Source organism: Rhopalosiphum padi, chromosome 1 (genome assembly GCF_020882245.1).
Source record: "Rhopalosiphum padi isolate XX-2018 chromosome 1, ASM2088224v1, whole genome shotgun sequence".
Taxonomy (NCBI): domain Eukaryota; kingdom Metazoa; phylum Arthropoda; class Insecta; order Hemiptera; family Aphididae; genus Rhopalosiphum; species Rhopalosiphum padi.
The window spans coordinates 14,142,204-14,165,626 of record NC_083597.1 but is presented as its reverse complement, the minus strand read 5'-3'; the positions used below and the strand labels follow the sequence as shown (position 1 = coordinate 14,165,626).

At 24.2% G+C, this 23,423-nt stretch overlaps 1 protein-coding gene across 2 annotated transcripts in view; it reads right to left on the bottom strand.

Moving 5' to 3' along the window:
• LOC132929637 (inverted formin-2-like) overlaps positions 1–23,423 on the bottom strand; it is a 45,188-nt gene that overhangs the window by 16,034 nt on the left and 5,731 nt on the right. Inside the window, exons 1-4 of one of the 2 annotated variants that reach the window (XM_060995209.1) lie at positions 22,992–23,009; positions 21,303–21,447; positions 3,221–3,336; positions 268–442 (exon numbers count right to left, since the gene is read on the bottom strand). In XM_060995209.1, coding sequence (XP_060851192.1) covers positions 268–442; positions 3,221–3,336; positions 21,303–21,369 — 358 coding nt within the window. In that variant the 5' untranslated portion in view covers positions 21,370–21,447; positions 22,992–23,009. Of the gene's footprint in view, positions 1–267; positions 443–3,220; positions 3,337–21,302; positions 21,448–22,991; positions 23,010–23,423 lie in introns of those variants that run through there. The other variant, XR_009662132.1, reaches the window with a different exon arrangement.

The following is a 23,423-nucleotide window of genomic DNA, read 5'->3' as shown; positions in this document are numbered from 1 at the left end:
TGTTAACATGTTCATAAAATAATATATATAGTATTTTTAATACATGCATAAGTTGTAATATAATAAATTATTAATAATATTATTTTTAGACTTATATCTCATACTATACCTAGTATACCTACCTTGTAGAATTAATTACAATAATATATTTTACTAATATTTGTTACATTTTTATAAAATAACTTACTAAATTTAATTAAATAAACAATAATTCATAAACATATCTTTATTATTAAATAGTTAAATGGTTAAATGCTTTCTACTTACCAATAAATTCATTCCTAATTCTTATCCGGTCTCGAAGCTGTGGCGTAGATATAATGAGGCAGTTGATAAATGCCACAATAGCTGTTTGATAGTCTGCTGTTTCTTGGCCTTTAGAGAGAGCCCATTGCAATTCACGAACAACGATTTGTAATCTGTACCTTTCATTTTTCTGGTCCTGTAATATGTAATTTATTTTTAAATATTTTCAACAATAAAATACCCAATAAAAATAATATAAATTAATCTTGTCTATAATTATTAAATATACAATATAGTATATAGTTCTTGCAAACAACAAAAAACAAATGAAATAACAAATTAATACAAGCTACAAACTCTCCTATAGCGCAATGTTTGTGGTGGCTTCCGATTAAGAATTTGAGTTCAGTATATAGAGCAGGGGTGGCCAACATGACTATGTACGCGAGCCACATGTATTAATAAAATTATATCAAGAGCCAAATTATCATCACAAATAAAGCGGATCTCGAAATAGAACTCTTGGAGTTATTAGAAGATGAAGGTCTTAAGCAGTTTATAAACAATTGTCCCTCTATATTGGAATTTTGGAAGCATATTTCTATATTAAAATATCCAAATATTAAAAACTGCGCGGTAAAATTGATATCAATTTTTGGAACGATGTATTCATGTGAATCACTTTATTCAACAATGAAAATAATTAAGTCAAAATATCGTTCAAATAATTTGACTGATGATCATCTTACAGAATTACTAAGAACTGCTTTTACATAAATTCAACCAGATCTTAAGAAGCTTACTAAAAAAGTAGACACGAAAAAAATACCACGCAAACAAAATTAGCTTAATGTTTAATTTTTTAATTTATTATTCATATTAATTAATTTTTTTTTTGTTTGATTTAATCTATATTCTATCCACTATAATACTAAAGCCTTAAATAAATATAATAAAAACATTTTTTTATAAATGTATACAAAAAAAATTAAAATATTTTGGTTTTTGTAAATAAGACCGCGAGCCGCATACGACTGTGACGAGAGCCGCATGCGGCTCGCGAGCCGTGATTTGGCCACCCCTGATATAGAGTATAGTTAATTAAAATAAAAAATAAAATACATTATATAATAACCAAGAAAAATGAGATAGTAAATATTTTTTTAAATAGAGAACAGAACAGAATATAAATATATAAATAGGATTATAGTGACTGAAATTTAGAAAAATCTATGTATAACTCTATAATCCTTATATTATAATTATATAACTTATATAATAATAAAGATTAAAGGTAGTAGGTACATAAAATTAAAATGCAATTTTATGTGATTTCTTAAAGTCGATAAATTCTAAATATAGGTACCTACAAAAAGAAATAATGGTAGAAGATAATTATTTTACATACGTACATTATTACAAAACGATTAAATACTTTGATCAAACCATCAAGGTAATGGTTTCAATAATTATAACAGCTTCTAGTTTTTTTATTTTTAACAGTGTTACGTGTTACATCGCAAGTACCTAAGTAGCTAAGATTTGCATAATCCTACTATTATTATTTATATTATATTAGAATAATAATCATAATAATTTTTTTTTACAGGCAACCGAATACCGGAGTACACAATCCGCGCCACGAGAAACTATAACTACCGTAAATTCAAATAATAGAATTTTTCCCCACCATGCAGTCGTTGCCATATGGTTGGTAGTGAGTAATGCCGGACTATGACACGTTTTGGTCATCAGTTCGTTGCTGGATTGCAGTTTCTCGTGGCACGGAGTATAGAATTATTAATTAAACTATAAAAAATTCATTATAATTTGTAATAAGTATTTTTATATTTCAATAGGTAATTTAGTTAATATTTTAAATGAGTCTAAATTTTTAATTAAGGTTTATAAATTATAACAAGGTATTAGATATACTGTAAACGAATTAACCGGTACACTCAGTGACCATTGTCCATTTAAATAATGCTTTTTATATTAAATAGTATTTAAAAGTTTAAAACCACTAGAAAAAATTAATTTAGTAAAAAATAACGTACATAAAAGCACTTATCTATAGCTATAACCTAGTATATTTACTTGTCACTTATAAGGGTATACATTTTGTATACTTACAAATTACAATAAAAAAAATATTTATAAATATTAAATATTACTATACATTAGTAGATACAAGTATGTATTTGTATTATTTAAAAACATGGATACCAAAAGAACTTGTATCAGATCAAATAAGCCTGAATCAATTAATTAGTTTTGGATAATTTGGGGAAAAGGATACAATGGCATTTATAATAAAGGTATTTATTTAAATTAAATATATGATGTAAACATGCAATGTATCTAAAGTTACACAGTAATAAGATGCATTTTGTTTACGTCATGTCATATAATGGACAAACAGTAGTAAAATTAAGAGAAGCGAGTGAGAGGGGACTTGACATTTATGTTGCCAAGTGCCAGAGGCGCAGTCTCCAAGTAATATACCTACATATTACACATAAACCAAATGTATCTAATTAATACATAAAACACATTATTATATTAATAACGTCAGAATTAAATATATGTAGGTACAATAAACTACTCTAAAAACATTATACATTATATATAATATAGGTATTAGTACTTATATGAATATGATACGATATTATATTATTATGCCCATATAGGTGTAAATGTTATAAAAAGTGAAATATTGAAATATTAGTATTACTCTACCCATGAATACATATACTTAAATTATAATTATATAAATAATCATGATAATATTATATTTACAGTGGATAAATGGCTAATATTATTGTGAATTGTGATATGCATAGGCGCATCGCATTTTCAGAATATCTTAATGCGATTGATTAATAAACACATTTTCATTAATAAATTAACCATTAGGAATAGAACCGTCTATACTTTAGTAAGGTAAAGATAACAATTATTATGGTTTACTTGCCTTGTAATGTTGAAGGGTATCAAGTGCTCTGGCATGACCTTCTAAATTATAAACACATAATGCAGACAGCAACTCCAATACTTGCTTTTTCACAGTAACATTGTTAGTGTCAAGAGCTGTAAAAGAAATTATTACATGGCACAAATTAAATAATTATATTTGAAATTCGATAATTTAAATTTTTTATACATCTTTGTTAAATAAGTACCTATAAAGATAATTTTGTACCAACATTGTAATCTATTTAGTTGTGATCTCTATTAATTAAAGATTAATGGTGATTTTAATTATGTAGGATGACTCTGAGTAATCTTTATATAACTTATATGCCTTATTTATTTCACTAGGTAATAATAAACAACTAAACACTTAAAATTGGTATAGGTAGTTACATTCCTATGTTATTTGTAAACGTGATATTTTGTTTTGGTTTTAATTGCTTATACCATAATGGAATAAACCAACAATAAGTGTCAGGTTTACATTATTTTAACATGCATTAAATATGCAAAACCAATGGCTCTTTATCATTAATGTAGAAGATTTGTTAAAGCTAATTACTAATTAGACAAAGATAAATTTAAAACCTTATAGAAATATGTTTCTAACTTTCTAAATGACTATAACTTATAAATAAGCAATATAAACATTTTGAAATGTTCTGACAGAAACAGTTTTTTTTTGCCAATTTTTTGGACTGTTTAGATGTTATATACAGGGATGTATTGGTAAATAATGTTTTGAGTATACGCCATATTTTTTAAAATGTAGGTATCTCAAAAAAATTTATCTTACTTCGCTCGACACAATCAATATTTATTAATTATTATAAAGAAAACATACCTACCGTTGTACAATATAAATAATACTATTAATAACAGCCGTAAATATTATATTATACTCGATTATACCACGGTCTTAGATTATACGAGTATACCGTATACGACCTGATGACCTGATAAGTAATATTCAACCTATATATTATTTTTAATTTTATAAAATAGAATTTTCAAAAACAATTAATAAAATAATATACCCTTTGCCATTTATCACCATTCACCGTATACTCAACATTTATCAACCGTATAACTATAAAATTAATATTTTTTTCACGTATACGCATTTCTTTATAAATATTATTATAAGTATACGCTCCAATATAAGTTATATTAAATTAAATTATTCTTGTACTAATTACAGTATTTTATAATTTTTATAAGTTAGACTTAACAAAGATTCAATGTTATACATTTATACAATAAATAATTTTTTTTTATTGGAGAAATAGCAGCGATTGATTAAACTGTATTTTAAGTTTAAAAAGTAATAATTAAGTATAATGGTCGTACGAAGGAAATATATTGCGCTAGGTATACGTACATAGTTAGCCATTCAATAAGAAGTATTACGTTTTATTTTTTCTTCAACTTAATAAGTAAAATAGCATACTAGTGATTTTTGACATTATTTTTAAAATGCGCAATTTATATTTAATAACAGTTTTAAATTTTGAAAAAGTCAACCCATAAACATACAATACTTTGATTCCCAAAAAGTTGCCCGTTAAATAGTTTTATATAAAATCTGATATTAATTAAAAATATTATTATTAATACTAGTTATATTAATGAAAGGTATAAGAAATGGTTACTATATTGTTAGTATTTAAAATTTAAATTAATTCTATTAACATATTAGACACTGAAATACGCCAATAAAAATAGTTTATTTTACAATAAATGCAAATTTATAATATATCTTCTAATTAATAAACAACATTTTTTTTTAAAAAATCATAATGAATAATTTTATTATTATTTTTTAATATTAAATGAAAAATAAATGAAGAGTGTATTTAATTTATATTATCTATTTTATTTTATCTTATACACCTATGTCCTAAACATATAATATGAACCTAATAAGTAAATTCAAACTTGTTCAAATACGTTTGATGATGTATAGTCGATATAGTTCATTACTCAATATTTAACAATAATAACATTCAAACTCAAAAAAGTATAAAATATACCTATATTAGAGTTAACCATTTAATAATCAACACATTTATTCTGGTCGTGATGATCAACTGGAGCCAAACGAAGGCCAACTAACCTTATATGTTTACTTAATTAGTACGTAGTACATGTATGATTTGCTTGTACTTTCTTACTATATCTACCTACTGTGTCTACCATGAATCATAACCAATTTAACATTTACAAATTAAAAATAAATGTATATCCTTTTAAGCACCTTATAGAAAATTATGACTATCATTTTATTTATACTATTACCTAAGGAGGTAAAAACTATGTTGGAAATTTGAAATTGTTTTGTGATTTATTGTTTGAAGGATAAACATTTTCCATAAATTTATATACATATACTTATATGTATACTTATTGGCTATTCCCTATATAATATATAATATTATAAGCACCTAGTAGTAGTACCTACCTATCTATAATCAAATTTCTAAAATAAACTATTTACCAATATTATATACAAATACAAAATACAATTACAATATCATTTAAAATGTAGGTATTATTAATATTTTAAGTCTTAACATTATGTAGGTTAATTTAAAATTGTAATAAATCATAGATATGAATAATATGATAAATACCTATAATATTATACCTAAAAATTAAAACAAACAATTAAAAATTAATTAATAATAATCTAGGAAGCTGTATTACTTGAAGAACAAAATCATGTTTTTATGTCATATTTTTTTTTTCTATTGCGCCCTCTTAATAAAAATAAACAGTATTAACAATAACTTACTAACAGTTAATTTTTACTAACCCATATTATATATGTGTACATTTAATCATATGAATTACATTTTGTATGATATTCCTCGCAATAATTATTTAAATTATCGCAAAATACTATATTTTATATTATTAATTGAAAATATATGATGTTCGCGCAAATTCGCAATAAAAAAATAATAAATGTTAATGTATATTGTATTATTGTATTATTAAATCTTGTACATCTAATCTATCAGTAATAATTTTCAAATTATATAATTATTCATATTATGCATTCAAATCGCAAACAATTGTATGCTATATATATTACTAAAAAGTAGAAAACAAAACAAATTTTCTTAAAATTGAGTGCTTCTAAAATTTTGTAAATAATAAATAAAGAGAATTACTTGATATTTAATTAAAATTACTAATCGTATTGGGTAAATGAGCCTAAAACCAGCGATCCATGGAATTAGTCAGGTTTAATAATTTTGTGGTTAGCGAAGTGAACAAAAATAAATTTAAGTAGACCGTACGGCAGTTTACCAATTGTACCTAAAATTACTTTTATAGGTACCTATAGTTATCTGTGGTTCTACAAACCTAAAAAACTGAACAGTAAAAAATAAAAGTACTTCCATCGTGTTTGATTCATTTAACTAGAATTTTAGTGTTTAATACATTTAAATTAATAAATAATAAGTAATAATTAGTAACGAAAACATAATTTTCTTTTCTATAGATTATTTTTTGGTTGTTCTTGTAATCGATATTGGTTATATAAAAATGTTCATAGTAAGAAATTAAAATCAGGGCATATATTTTAATGAAATTTAAAATATAAAACCCGATGAACTCGCTCTACTATAGGTTTATTAGATCACTACAATTATTATAAAAGTGCTATAATCTACAAATCTACAAAATAAGTGTATACAAAACAATTCTGAGCGAAGGAGACTGGTGGAGTATTTATTTTTTAGAATGGTTATATTTGCTTGTTAGTTGTTATATTATTATTATTATTCTCTTAATTATTGATACTTAATTAGATTGAATTAATTTCTGCTATCGTCTATACCTAACTTATAAGTCATTGATTCCGATTACGGTATAAAATAGTATAACTAATTGTTTCAGTGGCGTGGCAAATGATTTTTCATAGAGAATTACCTCTGAATTTTTTTTTTTGAAAAAAAGGGATGAGTATTGGCCAATAGATAGTTGATACTGATCTGAAATATAATTATTTGTATTATATTAATATATAATACAATAATTATATCAACTTATGTTAGCCACCCACAACCAGTATAATTTTATACCTAAATTGTAAACCATAACTGATCTTTTGTATCTACAATCTAAAATTATAATTTCTTTTAATGGCCGACTTGAATGATTAGACTTCTAAAAAGCGTTTAATGAGTTTATTAGCCATAACTTATTACTCACAAAACTAACTTATTTTGGTATAGGTGGACCATTTTTAAAATGGATAAATTCATTCTTTACTTTTCGCACCCAAGCAATAAAATTATCACATTTTATTTCAAACTATTTTAGTAGGTACTTATGTATTTAGAGGTCCCTCAAAGTTCTCACTTAGGTTATATTTTTTCTTATTTATTTATTATTTATGACTCAGATAATTTATAATTATTTGCTGATGGTGTTAAAATATTTTCGATAGTTGAATTTTTTGCTGATACATTATAAAATTATAGTATAATTTGGGATTAATTTAATCAAAAAATAATTAGTTGGAGTCAATAAAATAATTTACCAATAAATATAAATAAATGTAGTATCATAAACTTATATTCTCACGTTTAGATAATCGTATTTTATATAATAATTCAATTGATCATGCATTTTTATCGATATAGTTAATTCTATGAGAGACTTGGGGATATTAATTAGAACTTAGAAGCAATATGTTGTCCTTATATATATATATAAATAAATAAATAAACTTCAAGGGTAGTTTTTGTAACAAATCTGATCTAGGTAATAGTTTTTGAAAAAATAAAATAAAAATAAATAAATAAATCTCCACCGCATGCAAATTGTTAATTGTTATTATTACTTAAAAAAATAATATTATTTCAAAATTTTATTAATATTTTAACGAGATAACATATTTAAACTATGAATAACTATTAATGATGTTATTTTGTTATGATTCAAATGCATTATTCATGAGGCATTAGGTATAAGTTGTACGTATATATAAAATTTACTATCCGCAATGGAATTTTCAAAATGTGTAGATTAATTTTAAGCTATATTATCTATTTATCTATTTATACTATATGAACCTAGTTACAATATTTTATGATAAGTTGGTATTATTACTATTATTGACTTTAAAGTTATAATAATATTATTATATATTTAAATTGCTGATATTAATAATAGAGCTATAAATATATTATTTTCATAATATAATATAATATAAATAATAAATATATACTATTCAAATAATTAAATAATAATAGTATAATAAATGTATGTTTTGCATAAAAATAAAATGAACCTATACCATAATACCAATTATAACTTGAATAAGCAATAACTTCAACAATAATATCATGAAATATGTATATTAAAGTACCTAATGTAGACTAATAATTTGCAGTCTTCGTTTAGAATCAGTTTTCTTATACAATCATATTATATCGTTAAATTCAAATTTAGTATATCCATTACAACAGTAATCTATTTGACAACTACTTTACAGCAGGGTATGGACTAATTGCGACTAACACAACATTTTCGTTTAGGGTCAGTATACAAATTGCGCTTGTATAACGCACACTAAAATGAGTAAAATGCTTGAAAATTAAAACTTATTTATTGATCAATTGATTACTGGTTAAAGTAACTGGGTAAAGTATATTTTATAACAGTATCGGTAATTTTTTTAAATGAATTTTAATGTAATGTAACTGGTATTTAATTTTGAACAATTAATGATGAAAAAATAACTTATAAAATGCGAAAAAAAAATTATTTATTTATATTATTATGTATTAATACTCATAAAAAAAACAGTTAGTGTTTTCATTTATTATATAATAATTATAATTAACTAATAAATTTACCTTAGGTAATTTAAAATGTTTTGTGTGCAATTAGTCTATATCGACCTTAAAATATTTAGAGCGCAATTGGTATACAAAAAAGTAATTTTAGTCGCAATTTACCAACTGTCGTTAGCAGAGCGATATCCACTTGCCCACCTTTTACTATTTATACCTATCCAAAGTACCATCTAGTTCAAATGTTTTTTTAAAAACCATTTTCATTATTGATTATTGAATCAAATGTTCTGCTTCAAAGCGTATTTAATAAAACCAAAAAATACATAATATATATCACTATTTAATCAATAGATTTCAAAACGTTTCACGCTCTGCATAGAATCTAAAATATAGCATTGAGTGAGGTAATAAGTGAAAAGCAAATCAAAACAAACAATATTACTAATTAAAAATAAATTAAAAATACTCTACTTTGAATCTTATACATACTCAGACTAAGCCCATACTATGTTTTTTTCTATACAGGATATTATAACTTTTACTCACTGAATCACTGAATGAGTTGAAAGAAAAATCGATGTAATGTACGATATTTATACCTACTTAGCTATCATATTATATATTTATATATATATATGTTACGCCGAATTTATGAAATTACCGATTTCATGAAATCAGCAACGTTGTCACCGAGTACGTGAAATCGGCAACTTAAAGTGCATAATACTGCCGATTGCGTGAAATCGGCAACACCCTTCTTAAAAAATTATAAAACATAATTTAATTTAAATAAATGTATAAAACGCCAGAAATATAATAAAATCAAATTGTAATAATAAATATTATATGTATATAAAAAATATTTTAAAAGTTAAGTTAACAAATCTTGTTAAGTAAGTTATTGAATGTTAAATGTAATATAAATAGTTTATATTCATAAAAAATAATATTCTTTATTGATTAAAAAATTCCAAATAAATAGAAAATACTAATTTCCATAAATAATATCCTATTTTAAGCAAAAAATATTGATACCAGTTACCAGCTAACAAACGTTGCTAATTGGCTGCTAAATGATGGTTCAAGAAAAATTTGAAAATATGATTTCAATGATATTGGTGGGGCTGGGAAAATGTGTCTCCAGCCCCACCCTAAGTTTTTTATTTTTTCCGATTAAAAAATAGGCTTGCAAATTGTTGCTAAATGACTGCTAAGTGTTGACTTGAAAAAATGTCAACATTTTGAATGGGTGGGGTTGAGGACATGTACGTGCAATAAAAAGACCTCAATGACCAAGATAAAATGCTTGTACGTATCATAGCATCTATCATCATAGGTAATAAAGATTACGGCGTGGTAATGCCGATCATCACGCGTGCAGTTATTGTTTATTTATAATCCACTATTTGTAATTATGTCATAATAATATGTTACCGAATTCATGCAATCGGCAGAAAAAAATCTGCCTAATTCACGAAATCGGCAATCAAAATTTGCCGATTTCGTGAATTTGGTAGCCAAATTGCCGATTTCACGTATTCGGCGTAACATATATATATAAGATAGTACCTATATAATAATAGGTATAATTAATATTCGCATATATTTCATAAAATATATTTTTTATAGGTACGTACTAATTTACTCAAATTGTTTAAATCATAAAAATATTTTAATAATTGACAAACATATTTTTATCAACACCTAATACCTAATTTACTTTTTATCTACATTTTAATACTAAAACTAAAAACTTCTAGTGAAATTAATCATGACATTAAACGCTATACCAACATATTATGTATATTTAAATTACTGATAGGTACCAACTGATAATAGAACTATAAATATGTTTTTTTCATTATGGAATATGTTTTTAAATTACATTGATACATTTTACTACTAATTCAAAATATTGTCACTTATTAAAGCCTAAAAACTAAAACCCTGGCTAAGACATCTTTAACGTAGATTTGCCTCACCCAAAAAAACTGCAAGAAAGAAAGATTAATAAACAGTTATTTACAGTTTTATAAGTTCAATGTTCAATGAATTAGTTATATGATGTATGATGATATAGAAATAGTAGTACATTTGAGAACAACGCCCACTTAAGAAGAGAGTGTATTTCATTTCGAATGGACTATAGTGGCTAGTATGTAGTGATGCGATTAAAAAAACCTAAGACTTTACCTCCACCAAGCATCACTTTAAAAATTATCAAATGTTAACATACATAGAAAAACAATGGATTATAATCAGACCCACATAGTTGGGTATGATTATTATTCATGTATTTAAAACAAATGAGATAATTAGCTATATTTGACGAAACATTACACCTTTATTTTAAGTATTCAAACACAGCATTTAAATCTATAAATGTTCTACTCTCAAATTTGATTTTTCTTCTTTAATAATATTTGAACTCACTAGATTAAATTTTAAATTAATTGCACTTAGTACTTTAGCGTAGTAGTATTACTAGTGTTCGATTAGGTTAGCTCTATATTATTAATAACATATTCATACAGATAATAATGATAATAATATTTTATATCTTACTTAATACTTTTGTTTCTATATTGTAGAATAATAAAATATTTAAATTTTTTTTATTTTTATTAATTAATTTATTTATTTATATGGATAAGGGGAGGGTTGAAACAAAATATACATTACACATTTTTTAACAACCAAGTTTTAATGTATAATATGGTAAAAGGCTAACGTTAATATAAAAATAATGTTCAAGCTCGGATAGTTAAGCATATAATGATTTTTTTTTAAACAAGTGTAACACACGATAAATTAAAGTTTATAACAGGGAAATAAAACCAAAATGTTGACTGTAATACAAAATGTCTAGGTGGACGACATTGTCCTTTGCAGGTAACCTAGATTACGATGTAATTCGTTTGTGCACAATCAACTTTTTTTACTTATTTATCGATAGCTCATTTGTGTATACGCCATACACGGTAATATTAAAACCACTGCGTAAACAAATAATTTGTATTTATACAAAAATTGAATAATCGATACAAATTACCAGAAATAAATTTATCTTACAAGTACTTATAAAAAAAACATATCACTGCAAAATAATTATAATTCTAAAAATGTTCAATTTAGCGATATAAAAATTCAAAGATCCATATTATATGAAACAAAAAAAAAAATCCTTTCCAAACTTACCGAAATCTTAAAAAAATGCTAAAAAACAATTAATTGATATTCGGCTACTTACAAAGATTGTTTTTTTGTTTTATTATAGTGATATATTTAATGAAACCAAATTCGAATTGATACAAAGTGCAAAATATCTTATACTCAAATGAATTGTAAAAAGTTTAATGTGAGTAAATGAGTTATACCTTTATTATTTAAAACTAAAATATGTTTGCACAATCGAATAGTGCTTTTGTGTGCAAACGTGTCAGTGTCATAAAAAAGATAAATGTGCGCAAAACGAGTCGTACCTCCTATATTAAACCTAAATAATGATATTACTCATAACTCATAAGTATAAATTATAAATTATGATATATTTTTATATGAAATAAACAGTGTAATTCTTTAAAATTTAACAAATTATTATTTTAAGACTAATTATATTTTTTCTCTGAAATATTTCAAAAAACATGCAATTATAGAGAATATTATACATATATATTTGTTTACCTCGTATTTTTGTTGCTTTTTACTAAAACTACCATAAGACTCCCAGTGCTAAAATTATTTTTTTACAGACTATTTTATACCATTATTTGAAATAAACTAAAAATTGGAGTCCAATTTGAACTGTAAAAACTCTTCTTCTTTCAGATAAAAATACAGTTATCAAAATCCAATAATTTTACAATGCCTGAAAATTTTCCTCGCGAAGTAATTTTTGTTAATATAAATTATAACACAAACTCCATTCTCCCTAAAAAAGGTATCGGATTTTAGATTAGTGGAAAAGTATTATTAGTAAGGCGGCAACTAAAATATAAAATATAAAATATTTTTAAATTTTATAGAAATGTGGAGAATTTGGATAATTATAACTGGAGTTCTTAAATTTTCATTTTAGTGACTAACCGTACGTAATTACGTCACTACGTCGACAAATTATTGTCAATTTACGAGAAAAGTGAATTGGCAAGTTTTTAGGAGTGAGATTTATGGTAAGGATAACTAATTTTTTTTTATGTTAAGTTAGTTTACTTATATAAGTTATAATAATGAATGTAAAGGTATTTTGTTAAATATTGAATATGTATATAAAAAATAATTGAAAAAATATTTTGCTTCAAATTACGAAATGGAAAATTTAGGCTCAACTTTAAAATTGAAGATTGACATTCGGTATTGCAAGTTGATGAATTCAAAAATAATCAATACTATACTCGAAATATTGAATGGTGTAAGAAATAAAAATCACTATGTAAGTAATTGATACAATAAATTTAATAAGTGGAAGATAAATTATATATAGGTTACATTATTTCTTAACATTTTACGTGGATAATTATGTAGGTAACTTAGTAGATATTTTGATTATATTGCGCAAAATTGTCAATTAGCAACATTAAATTCATATTAACTTAACAGCCATAGCGGCATGTTAAAAGGATTTACCTTATAAGGAATAATCATGTTTACATACAGAAAATGTATATCTATAAACAGCAAGGTATGCTTATTAAATGTATAAACTTATAGACTGTGAACTATATCCATTATATCCAATAAGAGTGTTATTAATTGACTGCAAAGTCAAGAAACTTGTGATAAAATGAACATATGGTATCTAAATCTATTGTACTGATTTTTTTATTTTTATTTAATTCTAGTGTGGGCAGTTTAATAATAATTGCTTTAAAATACTAAAAAATAATTTTACTGAATATGTATAATTGTTAAGCAACTGCAACGGCTGTGTTTGTATTTTATAAGAATGGCAATGAAACTATAAAACAAGACGTATAAAATTTGTTGAAAAGATTACATAAAAATATAGACTACACCGTAGAAAATCTACATGGCAAGAGTTTGAACTGTTCGGTCTATGGGTCTGTAGGTGTTAAAACTGGTTTTTTTTGCCAAGAATGATCCGCGTGACGTCACACAACAAAGTCCAGCTACCTGGGATTATAATATTATACATGCGGTTTCATTGAAGTTTCCAATCACAAAGAAAAATTATTATCTTATATTGAATTGCATAACTTAAATTTTTATAATACGTAATAAATTCATTCATGAAATTGAACTACCTACACTTTTAAAACATTAAATCAATTAATAAATACTTAAAAAAGATTGACTGGGTGCTTAAAAAAAATACATATAATAATAAGAAGAAAAATGATATGTTGAAAATTTTCTTAAAATATCTTATAAGTAAATTACAATATACTACATACTAGTAAAGTTAGAATTAGAGTAAAATAAATATGTAATCGTATGATCAAATTTTTTTTATACACCCACTCTTTAATTAGTTAATTTCATTGAACTCTATATTATACAGATTTGAATGGTTAATCTTAGTTTGATATTATACATTTATACATGATATAATTATATACCCAAGATTCTACAATCTTGAGATATAAACTAGTAATAGTTATGTCTATTAAAAGTATCTGCATTATTATAACTCGTCCAGTTATTATGATAAATATAATATTAATTGTTCAAAAATATGTTAAAATCTTCATTTTTTGTTTTTATACCTAAGATTTAAAATTTTAATTAAAGGTTTTTATAAGTTTATTAACCTATGTATTATAAAAAAACAATTTTATTAGTACTGGTTAATAATTATTTCACATCATACAATTTTTGGAATTTTATTGTATTTCAAAAAAATAACAATAAATATTTGAAATGTTCACCAAATTTTTATATTATCATTTTAATTACACGATTAAATATCAAAATATCTTAACTCTTTTTGAGATATTTATAGGCATTACAAACTTTTCTTTTTATCTAAGTTTTGTCTGTATACTAAATTTAATACAAGATTCCTCATGAGTTATGAGTATATGATACTGAAACCATAAAATCTAATATATATTTAATATAAAAACAACTATTTTACATAGACATTATAATTTATAAGTACAAATGTTGACGAAATTTTACTTATTTAAAGATGTTAATTATTTTGTTATAATTTAAAACCCCTATTCTTGGAAACTTAATACTATTTTTTATTTTATTCGAATATATTCAATATTTCAATGGTTTCGGTCTGAATGTTTATTCGGAGGAGAAAAGTAGTAATGCAAACGGCAACTCTCGTTTATAAGCTAAAGTGTACCTACGGTGTATCACGGATATAATATATGAATATGATAATAAATATAGAATAATACAGAAGGTCAAAGTAGATATAAACTAATTTTTATGAAAAGATTCCATAATTTATAATAAATACCTTATTACCTTAATACCTGCTATACATAATATAATTATTATAATATTATATCATATATTATTATTGTTATTAAAGGTATTCAGTGGCGTACGCAGGGGGGCTAATGGGCTGAAGCCCCCCCCATTGTCGTATTATTATTTTTTGCTTTTAAGTCTACCAACGACTTAATATAGCGTGTATTTACCCATTTATTAGAACCACGGACTAAGTAGCAAGCAAATTAAATTATTATTTAATTGATTGATTGATGTAAATATTGTAATTATAATGTAAAATTAAATGATAATTAAATGTAAAAATAAAGGTATTTTGTCAAACATATTTATTATTTTAGAAAGATACGACACGGTTCAAAGGGGGAAGGGTACGGGCCCAGGAACTCCTGGTTGTGCCACTGAGTTAGTGGTATACATAGCTTATAACTATAGTCTACGTATGAACATTAATTTGTGTATAAAAAATAATGTATCTTAGTCCTATAAATATGTAATTACAAAAAGTGTCAAGTTCTTCTATGTTTAATATTTTTTTGAATACAACAAAATAAACTAAATCGATTTTAGAAATATAATTTTTCTTTCAAATATTCAATTTTGATAAAATCAAACTTTAAACGCTTACCGAAAAAATGTCACCTGTGTATTTTAAATGTTTTGAAATCGCTGTAAGAGTAAGAACTACTTATGAGAAACTTCGTATTAAGATAAAACAATATATCTTATAAATATTAGATATATACCCATCCATACTTTGCTGTTAATATTAAAGAAAATATGATAATACTAATATAATAATATCATCAAGAAAACTAGAACAGGAAATTGTCTATCTTTAGCATGAACATTTTTGTTGGATCAAATATTTTTTTCCTGTGAAATTTTTAATTTTAAGCCTTTTTTTATTTTCCAATAGATTATCAAAAATAAGTAAGTATAAAGTTATCAATCTTTTAAAAATAGTTTAGCACAGTTAATGTTTCCCTTTATAAACTGTGGAAATTTAGTGATTTTACAAAATGTACTCGACACTTTGGTTTTGATTCACTTAAAACCATTTTTGTTAAACAAAATACTTGGAATGTGAATGTAATTTCTGGAAAAGTGCATCCTATTGATGATTTAGACCATCAATTTAATTTATTTTTGTACCTAGCGCTTTCTTTTTTTTTTAACCTTAAGTAATTAAATTAAAAATATAATGAATATTTAACTACAACTAATTTCCAAATGTTCATGATTTTTGGAATTTCGATCAAATTTAAATTTTAAACGCTTTTAAAATACATATATTGTGCTTGAGCATATGCATTTTTATTATTTTTAAACAACTAAAACATCAAAAAATAATTTTTGAGGAATCTTGTATAATATTTTCAAGTTTTTGATTTAAAAATATATATATATATCAATATAAATCGAAAAAAAGTAAATTATGGTGTATCACAAATTCACAATGTATAATAAAAATAAATGTTATGAATATTTTCTCAAAATAATATTTTATAAGTAAATTTATTACAATAAACTAATAAAGTTAGTAATGTTAGCATTAGAGTAAAATAAATATTTAATTGTATGATCAAATTCTTCAAATTCTATGTTTACGGGTAAAATAAAAATATTCAGAATATTTATTTTGAAAATTACATCTTGATTAGAACATATTGATATCATTTTTTTTTAATTTTTCAAGTTTTATCCCCCTTAATACTAACTTTATCTAAATTTCTTCTGAAGTTGAAGATTGAAGCACTTTTACTGTTTTAAAAAACTGAAAAGGTATCGAGCGGACTTTGTCATAAATAGCCAAATAGGTTGTTGTAATGGATGTATTAAACTATTATCTAATCATTGTATGTTACGGGCAAAATAGACTTTCGGGCAACGTTTACCATTATTTTTTTATCACAATTACATTAAACAATACATAAATATTATCACCTTAATTATTTATTTTTGCAATTATTATTAGAATGGCATTTTGAATTGCATTTTTTCCCTGACTCCTTACATTTACATTTTTTGTTTGAACATTGTTGAGTACAATTACATCTATCATAACCCTGTCCTCATAACTTTGAATATTTTCTCGCTGCTTCTCTCAATGTAGGTAATAGTTGGATCAAGTACCTCCTCTACAGTCTAAAGTCTAAACCGATTTACCGATTAGTTGATAATATTATAGATGAAAATATAATTTTGAAATGACGATAATTGACGAGATAATATTGAGAGTTTTGTATATTGGTACCTGGTGGCTCATACTAGTATTTGAAATACAATGGTTTCATAATATTATACTATTAGTTCTATACTCTCATACCTATTACTATACCTCATACCTGTCCTCACTATACCTACTTCTTCTTAACGGCTTAATACATTTAAAAAAATGTACTCAAATAGTAAGTTAATAGCTCAAAAAAGGGGTGGCTTTTAGGGGGGGCCACAGGGGCCATAGCCCCCTCAAGACATCTCTTACTCTTTATTTTGTCAAATATTTTCATTATTTTAATTAATATGTATAATTAGTATAATATTAATGAACAAAAAATATTGCCCCCCCCCCCCAGGCAAAGAACTACAGCCGCAACTTGGCTGTTAGATTACAGTATAACCCTGCCCGGCCAAAATAGTATTTTAATGTATTACCCAAAAACACCGAGCAAAGTATACAATGCCCGAAAGTTTACTTTGCCTTTGCCCATAACATAGATACGAAAATAAGTTATGAGCAGAGACCGCCTGTCAGTCTATTGCCTTTGCCTATATAGCTAAAGATATTTATAATGCTAAAAGTAATTAATTTTTTTATTAGTAATATGGAACATCAAACTTATGTTTATTGTTTACCAAGTATAAATTATGTATACTATAATATTATTTTTTAGAATATTAGTAATTCGTAGCTGTTAATATAAGTTATAAAATATTACCGATATACCTAGGTACGTAAGAAAGAAGTGGATGGGATTACGATATAAATAGCTAAAAATTAAACTAAATATTTTGAAATTTACATTATGTAATAAATAATAATAATAAACGTAATATCATAGTTTGAATCTCTACAAATGATATTTTTTGAATTGTAACGAATTAACTAAAATCGTTATTTTTTTGTTTAAATATCATAGGCAATTAGGTAAAAACAATTTAAACTTGAAATTTATTAAAAAAAAAATGGTACATTGGTATACATATGTATATTTGATATTTTTAATAAGTACTATTTATGAGGAATCTTGTTTTCAATTTTCATGCTTTTTGACTAACCACTTTTTTCTATAGGTATATTTTTCAAGAACATTTATAGAAAAAAATTGATAATTTAAAAAGCTGGATGATTTTTTTTATTAAACAACACTCATTATTACAAAATCTATTAGTTTTTGATAATATATTTTTACATAATTTTCAGTCAAAATAAAACAACAATAAAAAAAATATTATATTTTTTTAATGTTTTTTATCGATATAGAACAGAATATTTTTCAGAGTATTTCGGCACATATAAATATAACACATTAAACATAAAATATAATAAAATATTTACCTACAATATGGAAAACGTATTCCTATTCTATTATAAAATTTTATTTCGTGTTTGCTAGAAGCATAAATAGCGGATCAAACAACTAACATACTTACTTAATCTTTAAATTTATTTGAAATTAATTAAGAGTTAGTTATATCCCTTATAACACTGTCGAGTTCATGGGTTAATATTTTTAATGGCCAGTTTTGAAATGCAATGTAAAAGCATGTTTCAATACCTGATAATTATTATGATTTTGTTAAAAATAAAAAATGAATCGTATCTTTTAATGTCATCTCTGAAATCTATTGAACAAAGTATTCATGAATTACTTTCACTAAAAATGTAAAAAAACAAAAATTTACAAACATTGTAAGACTTTGAAATCTTATCTATACAAGCATTTAATTTACACAACTATTTCGCCTATAAATTATCCTGTAAGAATCTATATTTTATTTTTTTATTAGTTGAATATATTATATTATTTTTAATTTAATATATCAATCGTTACAAACTACAATAGTTTATATCTTAGAATCAAGAACATGTTTATAGATTTTTGTTTAAATCCAGCTTCTGGCGTTTTTATGTAAACACTCCTTATTAAATTACGTCAGTACAATAGACATAATCGGATCGGTCTATAAAAAACAAGTTTCCTTTTCTTGACCTTAAAATGTTTAGTACAATTTTTAATTCAAGGTAGAAAATTTCAAATGTTTAGAAACTAGATATACATTTTAAAATTCTATTAAATTAGTTAAATTAAATTTTGGGTACGATTATTTACTATAATACATTATAATAATTAACTTACAATAAAGTAAAATTATAATGATAATTTGGTAAACCATTTTAGATAATATCCATAATCCCATAAAATACAAAGATCTAGAAATCTAACTGATTATAATATCATACACGTTATAAATCATCGTTATATTTTGTATATAAAAAAATGAATCGATATAAAAAATATTTTGTATAAATAAAGAGATATGTATGAAAGAATATGTATAATGTTAATATATTACTTATATTCATCTAAGATACTCAATAATAATATATAATTTTTAACTATTTAATTACATGTAAGCATAACCTTTATGTGGTTTTTTCAAGGTCAATAAGATTTAAATTTTAAAAATAATTGATAATATAGCTTTTAGGCTGCGATCTCTGAATGTATAAGCGAAATATATATAAAATTTAGTTTGTTATTCATTATTAATATTTTTATATACCTAAGTAGGTACACTGCAGTGTACAATTTATTCGATAAACAATGAAAATAATTTGTACCAATTAATACCAATAACGCCCCAAGTTAAAATCTGTTATTTAACACAATCCAGAATATTTCCCTGGTGTGTCTTAAAATCTTTTACTGTATCAACTTCAGTCTTGTTAAGAATACGTATTTAAATATTTGGTGTAATTTGTATTTAAAATACGTATTCAAATACATCCTATTAAAAGTATTCAAAATACTTAAACAAATATTTTTTTTTAGTTCAATAAATTGAATACTAAAATATTTATTTTTATTAATAATTAATATTATTTGTAAATAGATAGGTATTTAAACTTATTTATAAATGTTTAAGTTAATAAATATAATACTTTAATAGGTATAAGATATTAGGTAAGTACTTATACAGTATTTGACAAAAGGCCGTAACTGAAAAAAAAATTCGGATTGGTCCGAGATTTTTTCAATATTGGTAATTAGAAATTTTGAGTAAAACAATAGAATGAAAAAATTATTTAGTATTCTGGAATAAAAACACAAATAAAAAGTATTTTTAAGTATCTATTTCAAAAATACATTGGTCGAAAAGTATTTAAAATACAAAAAAGTATTTAAATACAAGTATTCAAATACTTAACAAGACTGATCAACCTGATATGTTTGAAAAATACCCTACAACAATAGATATAATAATTTCATTAAAATATATTAGAAATAAACCTGCTCAAATCTTGCAGATTTAAGTGACGTATTATAAATTATAAAATAATTTCAATTATTTTCGACGTTTGCTTTTTATATGTAGGTAAGGTAATAACCTTCCGAAAAAATATACGCAAAAAAAATGTGTATATAATTTAGTATACATATTAAACATAGGTATATACTTATATATATGAATATATATAAATAGTTATACTTTATCGTTCATTGTACGCTAAATATTACCATAGAAATATATATTCAATATTTTTAGCTTACTTAGTATAATAAAATATTGATACCTATATTATTATTAAAAAAAAAAAAAATTAATTACCTGTAGCTAGTTTTGCTGTATACTCTGGGTTTTCAACGATATAATCAAGTCCTATTCTAGACTCCATGTCTAGATTATGGTACTCTTCCGAGCAGCCATTCCGAACAATCCTTTTTTTATTATTGCGAATCTATTATTGTGTTATCTACAAAACAAATACAACACAAAATATTAAGTGTTTAAAATATTAAAATTCCATTCACAGATACTACACATGCTGGCCTATATATAAACACACTTGACATTAGCTAAATGTCTATAACAACGTGGTAAGCCGTAAACCTATATAAGCATGAAGTGAAAGTGACAATATTCAGCGATTTTGAAGATTGACACTATGACAGAATGACCAAAGAATTATATTTTAGAAACAGAATATATTTTTACACGTCCGTAAAATGTAGATAACGTACCATGTATAATTTAGTCATAGTATACTGTTTAATGCTAGAACATTATTAATTTCAATCTACAATTAGGCGCATTAGAATGATACAGGCTGTGTCATATAACTCACTATATATAAATATCAATATCACATAACGTATATAATCACTAAAATATATTTATTTATATAAATTAAGAATTGGACATAAATAGACGTCAATAATGTTACAATATTACATGTATATCAAATGTTCTAAAGAATATACATGGTGTTATTAAATTAAATGATTATTCAAATCCAACTGAATAATGTATACGTGCTTAAATATGTCTTTTATTTTATTAGTTTGATTCAAATTTAAATGTTTTAAGTGTTTATGTGTAATAAACATATTATCGGTCAAACTGTTTGTGCGTAAATTCTCTCTTTCCCGAGTGGCATTGAACGACACTAAAACACGACTAAGCCTCATGACCAGACATGGTAGTTACTGGAATAATATTATCATCACGCGTGTTGCAACTTCTTTTTTTCGTGTCAATCTTCGTCAAGGACGCCACCGTATCCGTTTATATATATATATTATGATTGTTTATATGATATTTGGTATGACATATTTCAAAATAAGATTATTTACTATAAGGTACCGGAAAAGTCAACAATTGAATTTGAAATAATATAGGTACTTATGAGTTATAAACAATAAATAAATATATTATACAATAGTACAACATTGATTTTTAAATCGTTGAGATGATCATCAAAATTAATTTAAAGTAACTCTAAGGAAATGAATAATACGAGTACGTAGGTTTGCAGAATTATAGTGTTTTTGTAATACGAATATACATGCATCAGTATGTGTAGTTGCAAATTCGAGACAGACTGTAAGAAAAATCTGTATGCGAACGAGTGGGTGTCTTCCAACGACCAAAAGGAGTGGCTATGTAATTGTGAAGTCATCATTGAGAACTATAGAAGAACGAACATTCGTTAGAAGTGTGTATAGAAATAAACTAATGATATTATTACATACACCTGAATTGAATTATCTTTAATATATAGTAGTGAAGTTAAAAATATATTATTTAAATAATTATGAAAAAAAAACATATCTTAACTTATTTTACATTATCGTGAATATACACTTGTGAATATAATATTATCATTCAATAATTCGCCTATAATATAATTGCTCTTTTAAGTATAGCACATTATAAGTACCACATAAATTAACATTAATAGTAACGTTATTATCTAATAAATCTAGGTATAGTGAAATGGACTATAGTACTACTTACAAAGTGATAGATGGATAGTAAACTGTAAAGTGTTTCAACCAACCACAACACCCACATACTTTCTCATTACACGTGTCTTGTCTTTTGAGTAAAATATTTTGACACCTATAAAAATGTTATCTCTATACTACCTTCCTACAGGCTTTGATAGTTCATAACCACAAAATAACATTGAATAAATACATAATGAAATATTTTGCTTTAACAATTTTACACTATAGATCGATGTTGCTTATATAGCATATAGGACTATAGGAGGTAATGAAGTACCTATATAGTAATATATTTTGGGTGTTGTTTTGTGCACTATTTACAATATGTTAATATACGTTTAATAAAGATGGTCATAAAAAATACGATAGACGTGTTAAGTTAAAAAAATATATTATATACTTTCTTTCAAAACTAGAAGTATAAGTATATTGCCTATAA